The sequence below is a fragment of the Suricata suricatta genome, chromosome 12, assembly GCF_006229205.1.
Source record: "Suricata suricatta isolate VVHF042 chromosome 12, meerkat_22Aug2017_6uvM2_HiC, whole genome shotgun sequence".
NCBI lineage: Eukaryota > Metazoa > Chordata > Mammalia > Carnivora > Herpestidae > Suricata > Suricata suricatta.
Window position 1 is genome coordinate 3,350,546 of NC_043711.1, and position 20,256 is coordinate 3,370,801.

A 20,256-nucleotide genomic window follows, 5' to 3' on the forward strand; every position below is an offset into this window, starting at 1 on the left:
AGGGACCTGGGCCGAGGATGGGGAAGGGGGTGCGGGCAGGGACCTGGGCCGAGGATGGGGAAGGGGGTGCGGGCAGGGACCTGGGCCGAGGATGGGGAAGGGGGTGCGGGCAGGGACCTGGGCCGAGGATGGGGAAGGGGGTGCGGGCAGGGACCTGGGCCAAGGTGGGAGCTGGGGGGCGGGGGTGACAGCCCCAGCATCTTGGGCCTCCTTCCTGTGTGAGTCTCCACCTCTGGGGGGAGTGTGCTGTAAGACGTCACCGCCTGATTTTCCATTCCCTTTCCCTCTGTGATCACAGCCCCCCTCTGGGGTTTGTCACTCGGTGAATGACGCACAGATGCCATTGCCTGAAACACTCTTTCCCGGTTTGTTAGCCCGGGCTGCGGGACGTGACTGCAGGCTCCCGCGGGCCTGGAGGGCACCGGGTTCTGTCTCCCTCCCCGCGCCTGGTACTGAGTCGCGCCCTCCAGGCCTTCAAGTCTGTGTTTAGTCTAGAAAATGAGACGTCCAGTCAGGAGCCCCTCCCCCGTGGTGACCGCAAGGCTGTTTGCCTGCGTGTGGCTGGCGTGGGCCTGAGGGGACCTCCTGGGCAGACGGGGTTTGTCAGAGGGTCCCCGGCTGTGTCCAGAGAGGGAGCATGGACCTCTCAGGGTGAAGGCAGGCCCTCAGGACACGGGATCCTTGGAGACAAGCCAGACACCCTGGCCACTGTGACAGAGGGGCCGTGGGGCTCCCCGCCTCAGGGCCCTGCCCGCTGCTCTGACCTCAGGGGGCCCTAAGTGCCTGCGAGGCCGCTAACAGACCCCAGGAGTCCCTGGGCCCGTGCAGGGCCATCCCTCTGGGTGGCTGTGGCAGGCAGCCAGGGGAATCTTCCAGAAGCCATCACTTAGCACTGGTACAGCACACTGACTCCCTGCCACATCCTGTGCCCCCTCCCCACCCCTCCCTCCAAGGGTGCCCGCCTCACGCTTCCCCTGCCCCCTTTGACTTTGGAGATGTAAATAGTGGCTCTTTCTGAAAACTGGGCCTCTGTCCTGGCTGTCTAGCCCGTCTCTTCTACAAACGCCTGCTTTCCACCCCCCGCCCCCCGCCCAGGATGAGGACAGAGGGAGGCTTGTCCTAGGGGTGAGGCTGGCCCCGCAGCAGGGGGCGCAGTCAGGGACGCGGTCCTGTTGGAGACCTAGACCCCAGAAATGCCAGTTACTGTCCTCGCAAAGAGCGATTTCTCTCCCTTCTTAACATCTCGAGTGACCCCCAATTGAAATGGCTTCCCCTTGCACCCTTTTGAACATAAATCTAAGCCACAGATGCTGATGGTAAAATGCAGGCCAGCAAAGGTCTCCCCCGTCGCTCTCTTTTCCTGTCGCTGTTGTGACAAATCCCTAGAGTCAGTGGCTCCAAACAGCGCGAGCCTCTCAGCTTTGCCGTGAGCCGGAGGGGCCCTAGTTAACCCGCAGACTCACTCCAGGTGTCCCCAGCTGTTCCTGCCTCCAGAGGCACCAACCTGTGTCCCTGTCTGCGGTCACGTGGCCGCCCCCCCCCCCCATGGAGACCCTGCAGTGACGCGGTCGCCGGTCCTGGGCTCCTGCCCTCAGTCCCTCTGTGGAGCTCCTGCCACACGCAAGGCAGCACAGGCACAGGTATTGCGGAGCAGGCCACGGACATCTCGCGGAGCCACTGGGGGACCTCCCACGCCTCCACAGCCCCGGAGTGGCCCACACGGGCGGCCTCTGGTGGCCAATAGCGCTGGCATTGCCCGGCGTGGCTTCCCCTGGGGTTTGCAGTTAGCCGTGCCCAGCACCTTCTTCCTCTCTGTGCTTTGGCTGCTAGAAAAGTTCTGGACGATCTGAGCACCACTCGGAAACGCTGGGAACGGGATCCTGTGGGACTGTGGCCACCCCCTTGGAGCGTGGCCGGCGCCCTGCTTCCCCGGGGACCCGGCCTGGCTCCCGTTCTCGGGTGTGCAGGGGGCCGGGGCCAGGACAGGCCAGGAGCCTCCCTGTGTGGCTTTGTGCACAGTGCAGACTCACTAAGTTGCTCCAGTCTGCCCTGGGGGGAGGGCTGGCTCCCGCCACCCCCTGTGCCCCTTCCTCAGGCCTGCGCCCCCTCTTGGGGAGGACGGGAGAGATTCTAGGGCACGTGAGTCACTGCCCTCCTCGGTGTCCCTTCCAAACTTTTTTGGGGGCACGCGTCACAGACTCCCATTATTGAGATGGATGGAATGGGTTTGCGATGAATATGGAAAATGAATAGCCGAGCTCCAATGGGCTCGCTGGGGGAGTCGGGAGCCCGCGGAGAGAGCATTAACGTGTTGGCGTGTTATTGGTGCTAATCACTTAAAATGTGCGCCTTTATTAGAGCTTTAATGAGAGCCACTTAAACTGTGCATTAAAAAGAGGAACTGCAGAGAGGCCGCGGGCCGGGCGGCAGGGGCCATAACTCTAATTGAAACGCTTTTAGCACCGAGGAAAGTTGTTGGATTCAGTAATCCCTCGCACTTTCCAGAACCTGGCCGTCGCGTCCATGCTGGCAGGCGCCCTGCCCCCACCCCAACACTGTGGCGCTGTCCCTCGGAGCCGCCCCGCCCCGGCAGGCGGGTGGGAGGTGGGGTGGGCACACGTGAGTGTCCCCCCTTGAACTGGCGGCCGTGGGGATGTGCGCTGCCTGGGGGCTGGGGCCCGAGGTCTGGGTCGCTCCCAGGAGGGTCCCTGGGGGGGCTGGCTGTGCCTGGGGGTCAGTCCTGGAGGGAGCAGGGACCTTGGGAGGCCTGCTGCTGTGACCCGCCCTGCACGTCGCTGAGTCGTGCCGTCTCTGGGTCACGGTTGGGGCAAGAAGGCCGGCCCCTCCGCGTGCGATCCAGGGCCGGCTTTTCCTCAACCGCTGGACCTACATGTCCTTGACTTGAGCTTCAGGCAGCGAGTGACTTGGAAATGTCCCCATTAACTGTGTCGGTTAAACACACAGTTCCTGAGCAGGTAGAACTGATGGTCTGACTTCCATACACTGACAAGCATCACTTTATGTTTTTTTTTTAAGTTTTTTATTTTGAGAGGGGGTGGAGGGGCAGAGAGAGGGAGGGAGGGAGGGAGAGAATCGCCAGCAGGCTTTCCTTGTCAGTGCAGGGCCTGACTCGGGGCTCGAACTAATGAACCCTGAGATCATGGCGCGGGCTGAAACCAAGAGTCGGACGCTCGGCTGACTGAGCCGCCAGGCGCCCCTGTGAGCATCGTTTTAAACTGCTGCCGTGGGGTTCCCTGAGACGGGAGGCGGCCCCCGACGGGAACTCAGGCTGCCTCGTGCATCCCGGACGCCCGGGTGGGGGGTGGGGCGCAGCCGCAGCCACGGGCACAGGTGGGTCACTCAGCCCTTTTCCTGCCAGACTGCAGGCCCCGGGGCTCTGTGATGCCTGGAGCTCACGTCCCCTCGCCTGCCGTGGGGCCACATGTGCAGAGAGCTTCTTCTGGGCGGGGAGCACCCCTCCTGTGTCATCTCCGCAGCTGGCTGCACCCCTGCGTGCGGCAGGTGTTATGGGGGCACTCAGAGGGGACGTCTGCGCAGCGGCAGCCCCTGTCTGCACCCGTCTGTGACTCGGAGGGCGCGCCCCTCCCTCAGCAGGCCGTCCCGGGCTCCGGCTCCCTGACTGGGGCCAGGGGGCTGCCGTCAAGGCCACCAGCAGCTTTGCCACGGGGTCCTGTGCGTTCCGTTCTGTTCCTCGGGGCTGGGGCCCCGCACGCCGTGCCTGATGCGGGGGGTGTGCTGCCCAGAGAGAGGCCTCCCCGGCGTCAGGCCGACGCCCGTCTTCTCTGCTGCAGGGTTCTTCCCCGGAAGCTCCCAGGGCTGTGACGCCTTCCTGCGGCACAAGATGACCCTCATCTCGCCCATCATCCTCAAGAAGTACGGGATCCCATTCAGCCGGGTACGTAGATGCTGCCCGGGAGCCAGCAGCGTCCCAGCCAGGGAACTGGCTTCTCACCCCTTGAGAAGGTTCTAGAATGCTGGCAATCCAGGGAGGGGGCGGGGAGGCTGGGTAGTCAGCCTCCAGCTCTGCTGTGCCCGGGGGTGAGGATGGAAGAGGAGGGCGGAGGGCGGGGCCTTGCCCTCACCGCCCAGCCCCTCCTGGACCCAGTCCCATGTCCATGTGGCCGGTGGCTGCCAGAGGGGCCCTTCAGGGTCAGGGCAGCAGGGGAGGGGCCCCTGGAGAACCGGGCAGGCTTCTCGATGCCCCCACCCCCCAGCTCTGCCCCATGTCTGGCCCCACCCTGTGGCCCACGGCAGATGCCCTTTGAGAGAATGAGTACCTGTTTGGAAATGAATGGTCTGGCTCTCGGGCCTCACGAAGACTGTGGACTCATTCAATTTCCTGCTTCAGGGGCTGCCTAGCTCTGCTCCTCCGACGGGCTGTGATGACTGAGGCCTGAGGCGGGGGCGTCTGGGTGGCGAGGACCCTGTAGAGGAGGGGGGCTGGGCCTTGGTCGGGGCTCTGCCCTGGGGGGGTGCGCAGCCGGTGTCCACAGCAGGCACCCTGCAGACAAGCCTGGCTAGGGACGCCCAGACCTGTCTCCCCGAGAGGCACGTGCCTAGAACCTTCCGGGGAGGCCTGAGCAGACTCTGGGCTGGGCCCGAGGCCCCGAGAGGGGAAGCCTCCTGGAGATCTGGGGTCTGAAGGTCTCCCCCTGGGAACGCTTGTCAGGCCGGAGCAGACCCTCACGCCGCATCCTGGCCACCGGCATCAGCCCCTCGGTAATTGCTTCTGACATTTCAGTCACATCGCCCGCGGCCTTAGCGCTCAGATCGGGGATTCGCTCTCCCTGTCGGGCTGGTCCATCAGAGAGCGGGATGCTCCGCTGCTAGAGACGCAGGCTCTCTCTGTGCCCTTCCCCCAGCCCTGCGAACAGACCCTGCCCCACTCAGGAAGTGAGAAGTCCGTGATTTCCCACAGTGCTTCCTAGAGATGCCTGTCGAAGGGTTGGCTGGCGGGGGCACCCTCCTGTCCCCTGCGTCACTGTCCGTCTGTGTGAGCACTGCCCTGCTGGCCCGGGGCGGCTGCCGGCCCTCAGAGGCTGCCCTCCCCTTCCCCCTCCCCCTGCCCCCCACCAGCTGTCCGTGGGCCTTAGGGGGACGATGGCCATGGCTGGGCAGCAGGGAGCATTGGTGGCGGGCTCCAGATGGATGCCCCGCCAGGGTCCTCATCTGAATTCCTGGCAGCCCTGGGGGGAGTGACTCCCGCACTCCACTTATAAATCTTTGTAATGGTATTTACTTCTGGAAGAAAAAGCAGATCAATAGCAGAGCTTTTTAATAATTAAAAGTGTGTATTTCTGTAATCTGCCACGGACTTCCTCATTTATTCCGCGAGAGCTGGAGGAAGCAGCTCAGCTCGGGCTTCTCCGTGACTGGCGCTGAGGCTGGCGCTCCCTTGGCCGCTCACTGCCGTGCCGCACGGCCTATCCATCATCCCAAGTGCCTCCTAATTTATTGTCGGGATAATGTTGACGGCTGTGACATGGAGGACAGACATTGTGGGCCGGAGACGAAGCCACCAGGCTGTGGCGCTCGGTGACAGGAACATAATCTACTTGCCATCCTCACCGAGCGCATCCGTTCTGGGCCATGGTCTGTGGAGGGGTCGCCGGGAGAGCAGGGCTCCCAAGTCCGCCCGGGCACCTCCCCACACAGGGACCCTGCAGTGAGTACCCCCCCGCCACCAGCTGGGGCCAGGCCGCTGCCAGCCTGGTGGAGGGCGGGGTGGAGGCGAGCAGGCTTGGAGGAAGAATGAGGTGGCGCTGTCCAAGGTCAGCTCAAAAAAAACAGTTAAGAAAATCAGTAATCAACGTTTTGAAAGAAAAGAAAAAAATCCTTAAATTTTAATTTTATTTGGAACCCGTTTCACGAGGTCCTGTGGCAGGAACCAGGCCAGAAAATTCTAGATGTGGACGTTGCTGTGGCCCTGGGGACACTGGGTGTTCTCTCTCCACCTCCACCTCCCGCCGTGCGTGTGGTTCATCCCCCACATGCCTGTCACTGGGACAGGAATTTAAAAATATAACTTAATGCACGCTGACTTCCCTTGATTGGTGCAATTCATTACTTGAAAAGAAAAATATCTTCACGTTCTTAAGGACTGGCTTTTCTCCAGGCTGTGTCGGTTTTGATTGATTTCTGACTCTGTGGTCGGCTTCTGGAAGTCTCCCGCCCCCCATCTCCCGCCCCACCCCCACCCCCTCAGGGTCTGACTTCTAACGGGCTACTTAAATGAATCCAGCAATTTCTACTCCTCTCTCTGGAGGAATAAATAAAGATGAGCAAGCTTGAGAACTCCAAAGCTACAGCAGGAAGATGAACAGCCGAGTAAGTAGGGGCAGAAGGAGTGGACACACCTGACAGCCTCCGGAGAGGCGGCGGAAACCACCGAGGGACACTGGGCCGGCGAAAATCCACCCTCCCACCGCCACCCGCAGGGACGCAGGACCGCTGGCCAGGTGCCTGGGAACCTTGACCTCCCGCCGCCCCCCGGAGACCCTGCAGAGACGCCCCCCACCCGTGTGAAGCCAGGAGCACAGTGCCCCCTGCGGCCGGACCTGCCAGAGCAGAGACCGCCCAGCCTCCTCCGGCCGGAGAGCCATCCCGGCGACAACTGCCCTTGAGGAGCGAGAAGGGACAGGGGACCTCGAAGACACAGCAAAGACAGAGTCAAGCACAGGAGCGCAGTGGGAGCGAAGCCGTCGAGTGAAACCCTAGAAAGAACGTGTCTCTTGGTGACAGAGGCCAACCTCCCAGGCTGGGGACTGCGGGCGGCAGGGGCTGCCGACGGGTCCGTTCCCGTTTGGGGCACCGGCTACTCCCCTAAGCCCTCAGGGAATCCGGACTTTCCCTCCCTCGCCGCCAACCTGTTTCCCCATCCGTGGAGCGGGCCGCTGGCCCCGCCTGTCATGTTCTGGCACAGTGAGGGGACCAGTGCCCACTCTCACGTGTCCTCCTCCTTCCAGATTGCCCGTCCTTCGGAGCGCGTGGTGGTGGGCTCAGTGCCCCCCTCCCCCCGTGGGGAGCAGGGCCAGGGGGGCAGCCGCAGCCCCCACCTCTTCCTCCAGGGCTGGGAGCCAGTCTGGGCTCACCATGGGCCTTCTCCCCTGTCACGAACACCGCCCCTCGGTTTGGGATCTGTTTCAGAGATCGGATCAGACCATCAAACATCGGCTCATTTGACAGAGTTCCGACCTTGACGTTCTGTCTTTATAACACGCTTATAACGTGTTCTAATGTGTTTCTCCGGCCTCCCACCTCACTTGGAAGGAGCCGCCTCCCGGGATGTGAGGGACGGACCCTCAGAACTCGGGTCATTTTCCAGGAACGTCTTTACACGTGCAGCGGGAGGCCTTTCCTCCCAAGGGCAAGAAGGACCCCGAACTTGGAGGATGCCCTGTCCTATGCTCGGTGCTGTATCAGAGCGTCTCACAGTGGATGGCAGACAGGACGCGGAGACCCTTTCCTGCCCCGCAGCCTGGAGCGCCCAGAGGCGTAGCACTGAGCAGCCTGTGTGTCTAGAGACTGTGTTTTTTAAAGACTATTTGAGAGAGAGAGAGCTAGTGACGGAAGGGGTGGAGGGAGAGAGAGTCCCAAGCAGGCTCCACGCTGTCAGCGCAGAGCCTGACTCAGGCCTTGACCCCGTGAACCTTGAGATCATGACCTGAGCTGAAACCAGGAGTCAGACACTCAACCGACTGAGCCCCCCAGGGGCCTGCCCCACAGGAAACAGAGTGTCTGTCACCTTGGGGCCCCGGTGAGTGGCGGGCACAGCAGAGCTCTCCTCCTGATCACGGCCACACCCGCCGTGGAGACTGTGGGGACCAGCTGGAGTCTGGGCAGTCAGGCTGCCTTCCACCAGGCAGAACCCCGCTCGCTCCTGAAGCCGGGGCTCCCTGGCACTCACCAGGAAGTTCTGGACCCCACGTGCCCCTGCGGCACTTGGTGGTGCCTCCTGGTGGCCTTTGCCGCCAGCCTGGCTTCTGGTAGGGGAGCTGAGCAGTAAACACCATCCCCACCTTGGCCCCGCCCCTGGGCCACGGGCTCCCCGCTCACCTGTCCCTGTCCCTCCTCAGATCACGCAGGAGGCCGGCGAGTTCATGATCACCTTCCCCTACGGCTACCACGCCGGCTTCAATCACGGGTTCAACTGCGCGGAGTCCACCAACTTCGCCACCCTGCGGTGGATTGACTACGGCAAGGTGGCCAGTCAGGTGAGTGCCCGCAGGCCGTGTGACGGGGTCCGCGTGGGGGTGGGTCCCTCTCAGCCCGCGCCCTCGGACCAGGGCTGGGGCAGCCTCTGTTTATACTCGGTGGTGTTTCTGGAACAATCAGGGAGGAGGCGTGGGGCAGGCGGGTGGACGTGGGGCAGCCTGGAGCCTGCGGCCGAGGGCTTTCCCTCCCGGCAGACTCTACCGTTGGGACCCGTGGGCTTCCCGGTGGCCCGGGCTGTCCGCGGAGGCCATGGAAGGCCAGGAAGACAGCTCGGGTTCTCCTCCCGGGAATTCCCTGCTCGTTCTGAGAGCTCCGACCGGTCACTGGCGGACAGACGTGACATCCGGACTGAGTTCTCGTCCCCAAAGGTCCTTGGCACACGTGCCCCTCTGCGTGGTTTCAATTGACAGCCTGAAGCTGGCAGATTGCTGGGAGCGGCTGGGCACAGGGTGGGCCCGTGGCTGCCTCCCTTCCCCCGCGCCCCCTCGGCTCCCTCTGGGGGCCCCGAGAGGGGAAGTACTCAGGGAGTGTGAGCCCCAGACTCACACTCCCCTCGTGGGGAGACGGAGCCTGGCAGGGCAGCCAGCCAGGAGGGGCTGTCGGTGGGCGCCCAGCTGCTTGGCCTACAGCCCCTCCTCCCAGGACTGCCACTGAGGCCGCGGGCTGCTGTGCAGGAGACGCACACCCCTCCCGTCAGGCTGGGCTCGGCCCCTCGGCCTCTGTCCCCTGCACATGGGCCCAGTCTCTCATGGCAGCTCCCTAGCGCTGGGGCCCCCAGCACAGGAGGGCCCCCTCCAGCGAGGCCAGCGCGGCGTGAAAATGGGGTGCGTCCGGCCAGCTCCCAAGTTGGAGCCTGGGGGTTCCCCCCGGGGATCGCTTGGCGAGCTCCGACCCAGGGCCAGAGCAGACGGCTTCTCACCAGATCCGCAAGCGGTGACCCGGGGTGACGAATGTGTGGCCGTGAGCTGTGAGTGTCAGACACGCGCCGTCCGAGGCCCTGCGCGACCAAGGACATGAAGTAGGGCACAGATACTTGGCTCGTGCTGGTTATGGAGCCGGTGTTTTCAGATGGATGGGGTTAAACAGAATATTAATGGGAATGTAGCCAGTTTCCTTTTACCGTTTGGACGTGGAGACCAGACGAACGGAGATCATACAGTTCTATTTCTGGTGGGCAGCCCGGGTCTAGACGGGTCGGCTCACCTTCCTTCTTCTAACTACCCGCTTCTCTGGCTCCGCTGTTTGAGTGCAGGTTAGAACAGGACGTGGGCTTTGTAGGAAGGAGACCGGAAAGGCGGCCTGGGGTTTAAGTGTCGGGATTTTTACCAGTGGGGGAGGGGGTCTTGGGCAGAGACACTGGTCTTTGCTCAGAGAGGAGACCTCTGAGCGTCGTCGGGGGCTTTTCTCCTGATGTAAAGGAAGGATCTCAGGTCCCCTGTGGGCGCAGGGCGCTGTGGACAGGAGTGGAAGCCCAGGGAGTTCCCGGGGCCCGTGTGCCGAGCTCCGGCCACGGTGTGAGCCGCGATTGAGTCGTCAGGTCTGGGCCAGATGGCAGGCCTGTCCCGGCGGCGCCTCGGAGCCCGGGCCGCGGTGGGGCCGGCAGGGGCTGCCCAGATAGTAAAAGCAGTTTCGGGTTCAGCCGTGCGTTCACAAGCGCGTGACATTTGGGGAGTGCTGCCGTAGACGGCCCCGCGCTTGCGGCGCCAGGCGGCCGAGCGTGAAATGACTGAGCCAGTGGCGCGCGGTGCCCGCCAGGCCGGGGTGCAGGCGGGTGGCCAGGCCCTGAGCCGGGCTCCCTCGCGGGGTCACCCCAGCTGCCCGGCCCCGTGCCAGGAAGGCGAGGGGCTCTGCCGGGAGGTGTCAGGCCGTGAGGTCCTGGACGTCTGCTCCCGGGCTTTCCGCCCGGGGAGTGGGGCAGCAGCTCCGGCCTCTTGCAAGCTTTGCGTCCGTCAGGAGTCTGGTCCAGGCAGGAGAGGCGTTGTTGTTGTTGTTGTTACAACTTCTTTGTGAGAACAGGTGTCGCCTTTCAGGGAGGGAGGCATGGTCTTGCCTTTGGTAGGTGCTTCCTCCTATGGGGCCTGCAGCCCCTGGGGGGGAAGGCTTGGCCTGTAGTCCGTGTTCCTGGCGGTCCTGTCCGTTTGTTTTCTAGAATGGGAGCAACAGGCCAGAACCGGGTCACTGGAGCCCCAGAGTCCTTTCTCCTCGCCAGGCCCGAAACAAGGGGAGCACCGAATGTCACAGGCAGACAGCGTCCCGAGCCCTGCCGGTGCTGTGGAGGGTCCCCGAGAGAGCGAGAGAGCGCTGCAGGGAGAGAGGGGGGGGGGGGCAGTGGGCGGGTCACACGCGCTGCTGCTGCTTTTGTTTGGAGCCCTGCCTTTCCTCAGCTGGACCCCGCCTGCGGGTCGCGCTGCCTCCCCCTCCCCTTTCCTCCGTCTCTCTCCTCCGTCTCTCTCCTCCTCCATCTTTCTTTCCGGCTTTACGGATGGCACCGTGACTCTGAACCTCGTGACCTTGCGAGGACCAGAGAAGAGACGTGACTTCACCAAGGTCACGGCAGCAGGAGGGCTGGACCCTCGCCCTTCCTGTCTCCCTCCCCCGACTTGGGGACATGCACCTTGTGAGGGTTCTGGAGGACCCCTCCCTCCCCGCCCTCGGGCATCTCTGCAGGCTGGTGGCCTCCTCTTGAGGCCTGTGCTCCATTTCTAGGAACAGAAGTCCCTGGGCGCACGCTCAGACCCGCAGGCTTTGTAGTGGGATTACTGTCGGGGGAGATCAGAGGGATGCGGCAGCTTCACTCGAAGATAAATGTGCCCGCACCACCCCTCCGGGGTCTGAACTCGAATTAGTCCTACAAGGCTGCACGCCACGTTGGATTAGCTCTGGAGCAGCCCCAGCTGCTCCCAGGGTGGGTGGCACGGGGAGGAGCCCGGCATGGGGCTGTCCCCCCGTTGAGGTTGTGCTGTCGCGGACCGCCCCACGAGGCAGGTGCAGAGGCTGACTTTGGATGAGACAATGAGAGATTTAAAACCCAGTTCGCACAGCCAGGAGCCTGGGCGCTGACCTGGGTTTCCAGCGGCCGTCTGCCCCCCCCCCCCCACCGAGGCATCTACGGGGGGGGGGGCTTCTGTGGCGTGTGGAGGAGGGGAGAGGCCCCCCCCGGACACACGGCCTGCGGGGTGAGGGGCCCCTTCTGAAGCCCCTGCCTGGGCCTTGTGGGTCATTACCGTAAACCGGGCACTGCCTTGTTTAGGTCGAGGGGCCTCCACTTGGGTGAGGATGCCGCCTGCCCCAGCAATGAACCAGGAGCCCTGGTGGCAGTGGCAGGAGGCAGGGGTGCGGGGTGAGGGTGAATGCGTGGGGAAGAGGGCCGCAGTGGGCAGCCCCGGGCTGGAGGCGGGCCGGACACCGGCCCTTCTGCGCCTCGGCGACCCTGTGGTCTGTGGCGCGGGCCAGGCAGGTGCGCGGGGCTCACGGCAAACTGCCGTGTGAAATGTGTTTTCCCCTCGCTCCTTCCCGGGGCTTCCTGTCCCCCTCCCCTCTGCCCCTGTCAGAAGTTCTGGGGGTTACGGTTGCACAGTTGCTCGGGACGGCCCCCAGGCCTCTCGGTCTTGTTTTAGATTCAGCTGCACGTGGCATCCTCCCGTGGCCTTTGTCATTGTGGTGGCCATACGCTCAGCGCCGGGCGCCCAGTTTGTCAGTTTTACGGTGCTGGAATGGGAGATGGAGGGAGGGAGCCCAGGCTGCAGACAGACAGGAGGACTGTCCGGCCGTCCCGGTGGCCGAGGTCACACAGGTGGGCCCCGGAGAGGACAGGACAGTCGGGTGAGGTTTCCTTCATAGAGAAGGGGGGCGGTGCCGCTGGAGGCCTGGCCTCCCGGGGGCCGGGGTGTGCTGGGTCCCAGGTCAGCACTGCCAGCCAGGCTGGCTATGGGGTCCGCGGGAAGCAGCCCGTGGCGGAGGACCGAGGGGAGCCCTAGGAGCCGTGCACCTAATTGTTTTGTTTATGAAGCGCTTCCGAGAACTTCCAGTGGATTTCCTAATGAACTGGTTTGTTATGTCTCTTGCTGCAGCGCTGGTAATTACATCAGAGCCGGGGGGCCGCGGCGTCTGTGAGCCGTCACGAGCAGATGTGGGCTCTGAGGCTGCCTCTCCGCCCCCGTCGGGGGGTGTTTAACGCTTTGTGGGCCCCAGTGCTCGGGGAGGAGCGTGCTTGTCGCTTGCCTGGCCGGGCGGAGGGCGGAGTGTGCGTTCGGACGGGTGGCTCTGCAGGGATGGGGAGCCGTCGGCCGGAAGACAGGCCCTCGCTGGCCCGGCCTCACCGTGGGCACGGCTGCTTCTGCGGGTGCCCGTCCTCGAGCACGCCAGGGAGCAGACGGGTCCCCGATTGCCTGTGGCCGGTGGCCACCGACCCGCCCACCGGGCCTGGCGCAGCCCCGCACGGTTCCTGACGGCGCGGAAAGCGAGGGGGGCCCCGGCGCACGTGCTGTTTGGGTTGATGATTTCGTTGGACCGTGTTTAATAATTTCCTCTCTGGGCCGGCACTGCATCTTCTCCATCCCATTTTGCTCTTTTACAAGAGCAGACTCTAAATGTCTGTTCCATTTTTTAGAAAGAGGTGGCCTCTGATTCAAGCTCGGTGTTGTTGAAATGGGGGCGTGAGGCGGCACGTGGGTCTGTGGGCTCCGAGGCAGCCTGGCCTCGGGAGCGTCCAGCACGTTCCGGTAGTGTCCAGGGCCGCCCACCCACCGCCGGAGCCCCCAGCAAGGGGCGCCTCGCACTCTGATTGCCTCGGTCCTGCCTGAAACGTCCACCTTTGCTGTGACCAGCCATCAGGCTCGGGTGTCCCTGTGCCACACGGGGCCTGGCACAGACCAGAGCACAAGCGGCCAGTCAGGAACGCTGGGAGCGAATGGGCCTGGGCAGCTGGGGTTGTGACACAGGCCTCCCCGTAGGCCACCGGCCCTGTTGGCCTGGGGCGGGACCCTGGGGTCCCAGTGGAGTGTGTGCCCGCCCCAGGCTCTCCCCGCCCGACTTCCGGCAGCACGGAGCTGTCTTCCCCGCGGCGGGGAGGCACTTCGGACCCTGGCCGCGCAGCCGGTCCCCATTTCCCCGCCTCTGCGAACAGACGTTGCTGTACTAGGGTGGTGGTGACTTTGGCCTGAGTGCCGTCAGGGGCGCCCACCCCCCCAGGTGAGCCTCTTGACTTCCGTGACCTCCCTGCTGCCTGGGAGGGGGAGCTGGGAACCGGCGGAGGTATTCTGTGGGGGGAGGGCTGAGCGGATGGTTGGTTTAAATCGGAATCCACACGTTAAAGAACTCGGACTTGCACACACGTGGGGGCGAGCGAGCCGGAGGAGTAGGACCATGTGCATTCTCCAGAAACATCGCTTCGTATTGGGGGTTCTTTATTTTTTAAGGGCTAATTCTGTTTGTTTTTCTTTTAGTGTTTACTTATTTTTGAGAGAGAGACAGACAGACAGAGCACAAGCAGGGGAGGGGCAGCGAGAGGGGGAGACACAGAATCCAAAGCAGGCTCCAGGCTCTGAGCTGTCAGCACAGAGCCTGACGCGGGACTCGAACCCACAGACCGCCAGAACATGACCTGAGCCAAAGCTGGACGCTTAACCGGCTGAGCCCCCAGGCGCCCCTGGTGCGTCATCGCATTTAACACCCCTGCAGCGTGAGGCAGCTCTCCTGCCCCAGAGGGTTTGTCACAGTGACGTTGTGTCCCCTCTGTCCCCTCCTGTCTCTGTAGCCCAGACGAGGCCCCAGCCTCGCCAGGAGGACATGGGGTTCCATCCTGGGCCGGGGGCTGATGCTGTCCGCACAGCCAGCGAGAGTGCTGGCCTGGGAGACCGATCCGCTGGGATAGACTCTGCGCCCCCGCCCCCCTCCAGCTGGAAGTGTCCTCGCGGTAATAAGGGGCTTTTCATATTCCTACAAAAAGATTGAATTTATTTTGCTTGGAGTCAGGGCTGCGGAGCTCAGTTATCATCAGGGCCTCCTGTGGTGCTTCCGGCAGTCCCTGCCGCCACGGGCCCTCTGAGCCTGTCCCCTGCCCCCCACGGCCCGCACAGCCGGAGCCCAGGGCTGCTGGGCCCCGAGGGCCACCCGCTCTGAGCCGGACGATATGTCAGCTTCCATTTTTCATGCTCCGGAGAGAGCCTGGTTGGCTCCGCCCGCGGCCCCTGGTCTGATAACCAGACAGCACCCCCCTCCCCACGTCCCATTCTCTCATTTTCCTCGGGCTCCACGGCACATCCTGGGAGGCCCGCGTGTGAGCATCAGGCCGTTTGACATGTCAGCCTTCCAACCTGGGGTGACAGCCTCCCTGCTCCCGGGTCGGAGCTCACATTAGGCCCAGGGCCCCCAAACCCCACGGGCGTAACTCTGTCATTTGTCATCTGGAAGTGACAGGAGCGAGCTTCGCGTTGAGCCTCTGGCTGGTGCTCTCAGGCTCCCAGCTCCTGTGACAGGAGTGGTCCCCTGGGGGTGACAGAGGCCTGCGCTCCTGTGACAGAAGGCTGGGGGGGGCGCTGTGTCGGGGTTCTGGCCTAGGAGGCGCCTGCCTTGCCTCTCTCCTCTCCACCCCGCCTCTCCCCCACCAGTGTTGTCAGGGACCCTGGTGAGATGTCCCTGAGACTCAGCCCCAGGGTGGGGGGTGCAGAGGCCTCGCAGCCTGCCCCTCCCCCCAGGGTGCTTATCTGGTCAAAGCCAGCAGTTACTGGAGGGACCAGGCGAGGGGAGGGCACAGTAGGTGTGTGCCCCCAGCGACTGCAGTGGGGGGGTGCCCTGTGTGCGCCTGCCCCCTCACACCTGCCCCCCCATTACCGTGAGAGCCGCTGCCGGGCAGGGACCCTCACCGCTGAGTCTCTGTGGCTCAGAGGACGCGGTAGTTCACCCGCGGGGGAGCGGGACTCTGAGCTGCGGCTGCTCTGGGTTCTGACGCCTTCAATTACAGAATTGAATCTCGGGATCTTTCTTTTTAAACATCTAAAGCTTCGGAAACTGAAGGCCCGCAAAGCACACGTCCGCCGCGGGCTGCTGTTCCAAAGGCTCAGGTCAGCCCTGGGGTAATGGGAACCCCCCGGGGAAGCTGGTCCCCCAACATGGGCCTCGTCTGGGGTCTGTCCCTCAGCCGCCCGCGGGGCGTTTCTGCTTGCAGGTGATTCGGAAACAAACCACCTGCGCACCCCCCACCCCCACGGCCCTTTGCCTCTTGTTTTCTGCTGGTCGGGAGCTGGTGTCTCTGCTAGCAGGGGCTCAGAGCCCCCGGACGGCACACGGCGGGTCTCGTCAGGCCCCCGGGCCCCGGCGTGGGTGAAATGCAACTGGGCCAGACCCTGGAGGGGATATGTGCATGGGCAGCGGCCAGCGGGGCCGCAAGGGCAGGGGGCCCGGAGGAGACACAGCCTGGAGTGCCGCCTGGCTCCTGGCCGGGCTCTGGGAGCAGGCGGCAGGGGGCACGGGGCCCGCTCCCCTCAGTGTGAAAGCCAGGACCATAGGCTTCGCAGGGATGTCTGTCTGGGTCCACTCGAGCTGCGGTGACCAAGCACCACAGATGGGGGGCCGGGGGCTTGTAAACAGTGGGGAACATGTTCCCCACACTTGCAGAGACTGGACGCCTGAGACCAGGGAGCCCGCGGGGCTGGGCTCCGATGAGAGCGGTCGGCGGGCTGTAGACGGCTGCCTTCTCGCTGGGCCCTTGCGTGGAGCAGGTGGGGACAGGACGGGGCAGGGAGGCGGGGACTTCACGTCACCGTAATTACCCGCTAATGTCCTCACCTCCGCAAGCAGTCACATTGGGGGTTTAGGGCTTCAGCACAGGAATTGGGGGTGAGGGACACAACTCAGTCCGTAGTGTCCTAAGATTGGCACGTGTGGAGTCCCCCACGGGGGTCCTTCGGCCTCAGGCTACCTTGACGGCCCCACTCTGCTGTCGGAGCGCCCACACAGCAGGTCCGCCTGCCCATAAAACTTTATTCACACCCAGGCGGGGGGCCGCGTTGGCCCACCCTCGGCTTAAAGGACACACCGCCCAATAAAGAGATTTAGAAAAATAAATGGCTCGTTGTTTGGCCCACGATCGAAAGGACCGTGGTCGGTGTTCAGTGAATGTCCTTGGCTTGCTCCGAAGATGTTCAGTCAAGGCTGAGCCGCGTGCACGGGGCCGTCGGGCAGACCTACCATTTATGCCGTCTGCCCACACCTGTTGAGCAGCCCGCGCACGGTTTTCTGGTGCGCACACGTTTTCGTTGGCAGCGAAGTTGAGACCCGCTCTGTCTGCATTTCTCACTTCCCTTGGGTGAGGTCCCTTTGGGGACGGGGTGCGGCTGGCGGCTGCCGACCCACCAGCGTGGCCTTGCTGGCCCCCCCATCAAGCAGGGCAGGCAGGCCTGTCCTCCATGAGGGGGTTGGCGAGGGGGCGGGGAGCCACGGCTCCCCCTCCCCACTGTCACTTCCGCAGCGCGTGTCTTGACTGCATTGCGGAAGGGCCTCGTGGGCGAGCCGCACTGGCACGGGGCTCTGGGACGCGCACTGTGCAGGCCGTCGGGCCCCTCTCTGTGCGTGGCGTCAGCCTGGAACCAGGTTCTCACCAGGTGTCCACCTGCCCAGCCCACACCCTGTGTCCTCGTGGCCGGCGGGCCAGTGGAGGGAATAAGGGAGCCCGGGATCGGGGCCCAGGGCCAGCGCCTGTGGTGAGCAGGCCCCCGTCCTGTGACGGGAGGCCGACCTAAGGCAGGCAGGCAGGCCCGGGGTGGGGGCCACCGGTGAGGCAGCTGTCGCTGGAGGCTGGCAGGGGGGGACCCAGCCCCACAGTGAGTCCCCCCACCCCACCCCAATTCCCTGCCTTTGCTTCCTCCCGCTTCCCAGAAGGCCCCTCCTGGCTGGCAGGAGTGGAATCACCAGCCGCCCGGCCTTGGCTAATTTGGACAGGACGTGTGCCACTTGCGTCCTGGTGACCGCGCAGTGCCCCTGCACACACGGCGTTGGTGGCTGAGGGCTGTGTGCATGGACCGTGGTGCCGGGGCCCTGGGGTGGGCTCGGGCCTGTAGGGGGGCCCCTCACCCCGCCTCCCCCACATCCGTGCCCCACGGCCAGCCTTCTTGAGCGCACGGTCTCTCTGTTGCTGGTGCCAACAGGGAGCTGCTAACTTGGGGCGCTCGTGTGTCCCAGAAGGTTTGGGGGTGGGAGGGGGCCAGAGGGAGAGAAGGAAAACAAACAGCCATTTGCTGCGGACCTCTCTCTCTCCGGCCCCACTCAGAGGCCGTCCCGAGGCCCAGCCGCCCCGAGCCCCCTCCCACGTCGCCCCTGCAGCACAGAGCCTCTGCGCGCACTCCCGGCGGAGCAGCCATGTGTGATGGTCCCGGCAGGGCTGCTGGGGGGCTGCCACCTTCACCCCAGGACGCTGCTTGTGAGGAGGAGCTGGGGTCCTCTCGTGGGCCTGTGCGGTGGGCTGACAGGAGCCCGTGGGTCCGTGGCTGCTCCGTCTTGGAGGTGACGTGGCCGTGTCTGTGGCTGTCGCTCCCCTCCTGGGTCCCAACTGTTTGTTCCCCGGTGCGTGTGCTCCGGTCCCCGCCCTCCCATCAACAAGCCCACCACAGCCCGCACCTGCACGGAATGAGTGCGGCCACGTGGCCCGGGCTCCAGGCCACCGGGCAGTGCTCCGTGGCGCACATCCGCGGGTCCCCTCCGTGGCGCACACAGGTGCTTTTTTAATTATTTGAGGAAAAGCGATTGCAAAGCCACTCGATAGAAATCCCATAAGCCGCTATCGATGGTGACTCGGGGAGGCTGCGGCCGGGCCAGGAGTCTGAAACGCAGGCACCATCTGTGCCCCCGCCCCGACGAAGCCAAATTACACCGCCAGCCCTTCTCTGCTGCACGATTTTTCATTAAACGAACTGCGTTTGCCGGGAATCGCTTGTCCATAAATATTCCCTCCTGCGCGGCGTGGCGAGGTTATTGCTGTCCCCAAGTCCGAGCTCCCGGATCCAGCCCCGGGAGGAGTGGGGGTGGGGGCGAGGGGCTGCAGGAAATCCCTCTGGACCTTTCCTGAAGCCCACCGCTGACCGGGGGTCCTCAGCCCACACCGCTTCTGGAGCAGATGGGGGACGCTTGGAAGGGGAGGGAGCACAGTGGCGCATTCAGTTACCTCTTTTCCTTCTCACCATCGTTCCCATTGAGAAAGTGGCAGTGATGCGGCTATAAAGGGAGGGAGGGACATGTGGTTAAAATGGAAATGGTTGTAGGCTCCAGCCTCGGAAATGGGCTTCTCCTAAGCCCGTCTGTTTGCCTGGGAGGCGGAAAGAGGGGCCCCGGAAGCTCCAGGCAGGAGTTCAGAGTCCAAGCAACAGGGGCCATAGTGCAGGGGTCCCTGGCATGCATGTCCCCCAGGGGGTGGCTGCCCTGCTGCCTCCTGTCAGGGTCTCCAAACAGACTTGTCTCAAGTATACGTGTCCCCATAAGGAAGCGAGGACTGTGACCGCTTTAGACAGATGCAAACGCAGCACCCCAGGGGCAAGTCGGCCGCCTGCTCCAGGGACTGACTCCTCATCCGGAGTCTAGACTGGCGGTCTGCAAACCAGGGCCTGTGCCAAACCGGCCCTTCACGTCTTTTCCTAAATAAAGTTTTATTGGCACACAGCCACACCTCTTCATTTACATATTTATCTGGGATGCTTCCGAGCTCCAGCTCCAGAGCTGAGAGGCTGTGACAGAGACCGTGCAGCCCACAAAGCTGAGACTGCTCGCTGCCTGGCCCTCAGTGGACAGTTTGCCAGGCCTGCCCTAGACCAGTGTCCCCTCTGGTACCTCCCTTTTTTAGCCTCATTTTGGTCTCATCTTCCAGGTTAGTAGGAGACCAGGGCTGCCTGCATTCGTCCTGCTGACAGAGAAAGTCATTGGCTCACTGGCCAGAGCTCAGCTTCCAGAATCCATAGCTGGCATTTCTGGCCCACAACTGCAACTGCCCAGGGTGTTGAGTGTCCCCTGGGGACGCCTGTGTGCCACCGGCACGGCGCCCAGCTCTGGGGGTTGTGCTGTGACACGTGGCACGTGGGAGCTGTTCAGGGCAGAGGGTTGGGGACACCGTGTCCGCCCACACTCCTGTGCCCGGTGCTCGAAGCTCCCAGACGCTGAGACCCTCCAGTCCCAGCGGCACTCCTCCAGGCCTCCCGGCACAGCGTGCCAGCCCCCTCCTCAGCCGGCCACTTTGTGTCTGGGTTCTCGCTGCCCTGGGGCCAGGCGCTGAGCCCCTGGGTCCTGGCGTCCTCTCCCCAAACCCCGAGCAGAGGTTGGGACAGGACTGTATGCGCCCTTGGGCGCCCCGTACTTTCTCGAAATCACTTGTGTTTCCTTTTCTGCTCTTGGCCCTTTGGGACTGACAGCTGGCCCCTCTTCCTAGCCTTTGCAGTTACTGCTGCTAGGAGGCACCTCCCCGTGCATTTTCACCCGCCTGGGGACACGTGTGTCCAGCAGGTCGGAGATTGGGGTCAGAGCCCACACGGCCACCGGAACTCGGACCCCTGCGGCCTTGGGCTCCTGAGCCGCGTCTCTACACCTGCTGACGCCCAAGGCCCTCGTGGTGGCCCTGACCCCAGTGGGGCGGGCCCGGAGCTCACACCTGAGGGCACAGCTTACACCTGGGATGGAAAGATCCCATTTCCTGTCTGGAGGTAGAAGTTCTAGAAAGGACAGAGCCCGGCCTGGGCTCACCCCGCCTTTGTTCCGCTCTCTGACCCCGGGCTCAGCTGGTCTCCCCCGCCCCCCACAGTGCACGTGCCGGAAGGACATGGTCAAGATCTCCATGGACGTCTTCGTGCGTATCCTGCAGCCGGAACGGTACGAGCTGTGGAAGCAAGGCAAGGACCTGACGGTGCTCGACCACACGCGGCCCACGGCCCTGAGCAGCCCCGAGCTGAGCACCTGGAGCGCCTCACGGGCCTCGCTCAAGGCCAAGCTCCTGCGCAGGTGAGGCACCCGGCAGCCTGAGCCGCTGCGCCCCGCCCGGCGCTGGTG

The 20,256-nt window shown here is 63.9% G+C and overlaps 1 protein-coding gene across 1 annotated transcript in view; it reads left to right on the forward strand.

The window, feature by feature from the left end:
* The window catches only part of KDM4B (lysine demethylase 4B), an 86,229-nt gene that overhangs the window by 39,021 nt on the left and 26,952 nt on the right, over positions 1 to 20,256 (forward strand). Inside the window, 4 exon segments of the mRNA XM_029919339.1 lie at positions 2,577 to 2,619; positions 3,813 to 3,916; positions 8,097 to 8,234; positions 20,012 to 20,208. Coding sequence (XP_029775199.1) covers positions 2,577 to 2,619; positions 3,813 to 3,916; positions 8,097 to 8,234; positions 20,012 to 20,208 — 482 coding nt within the window.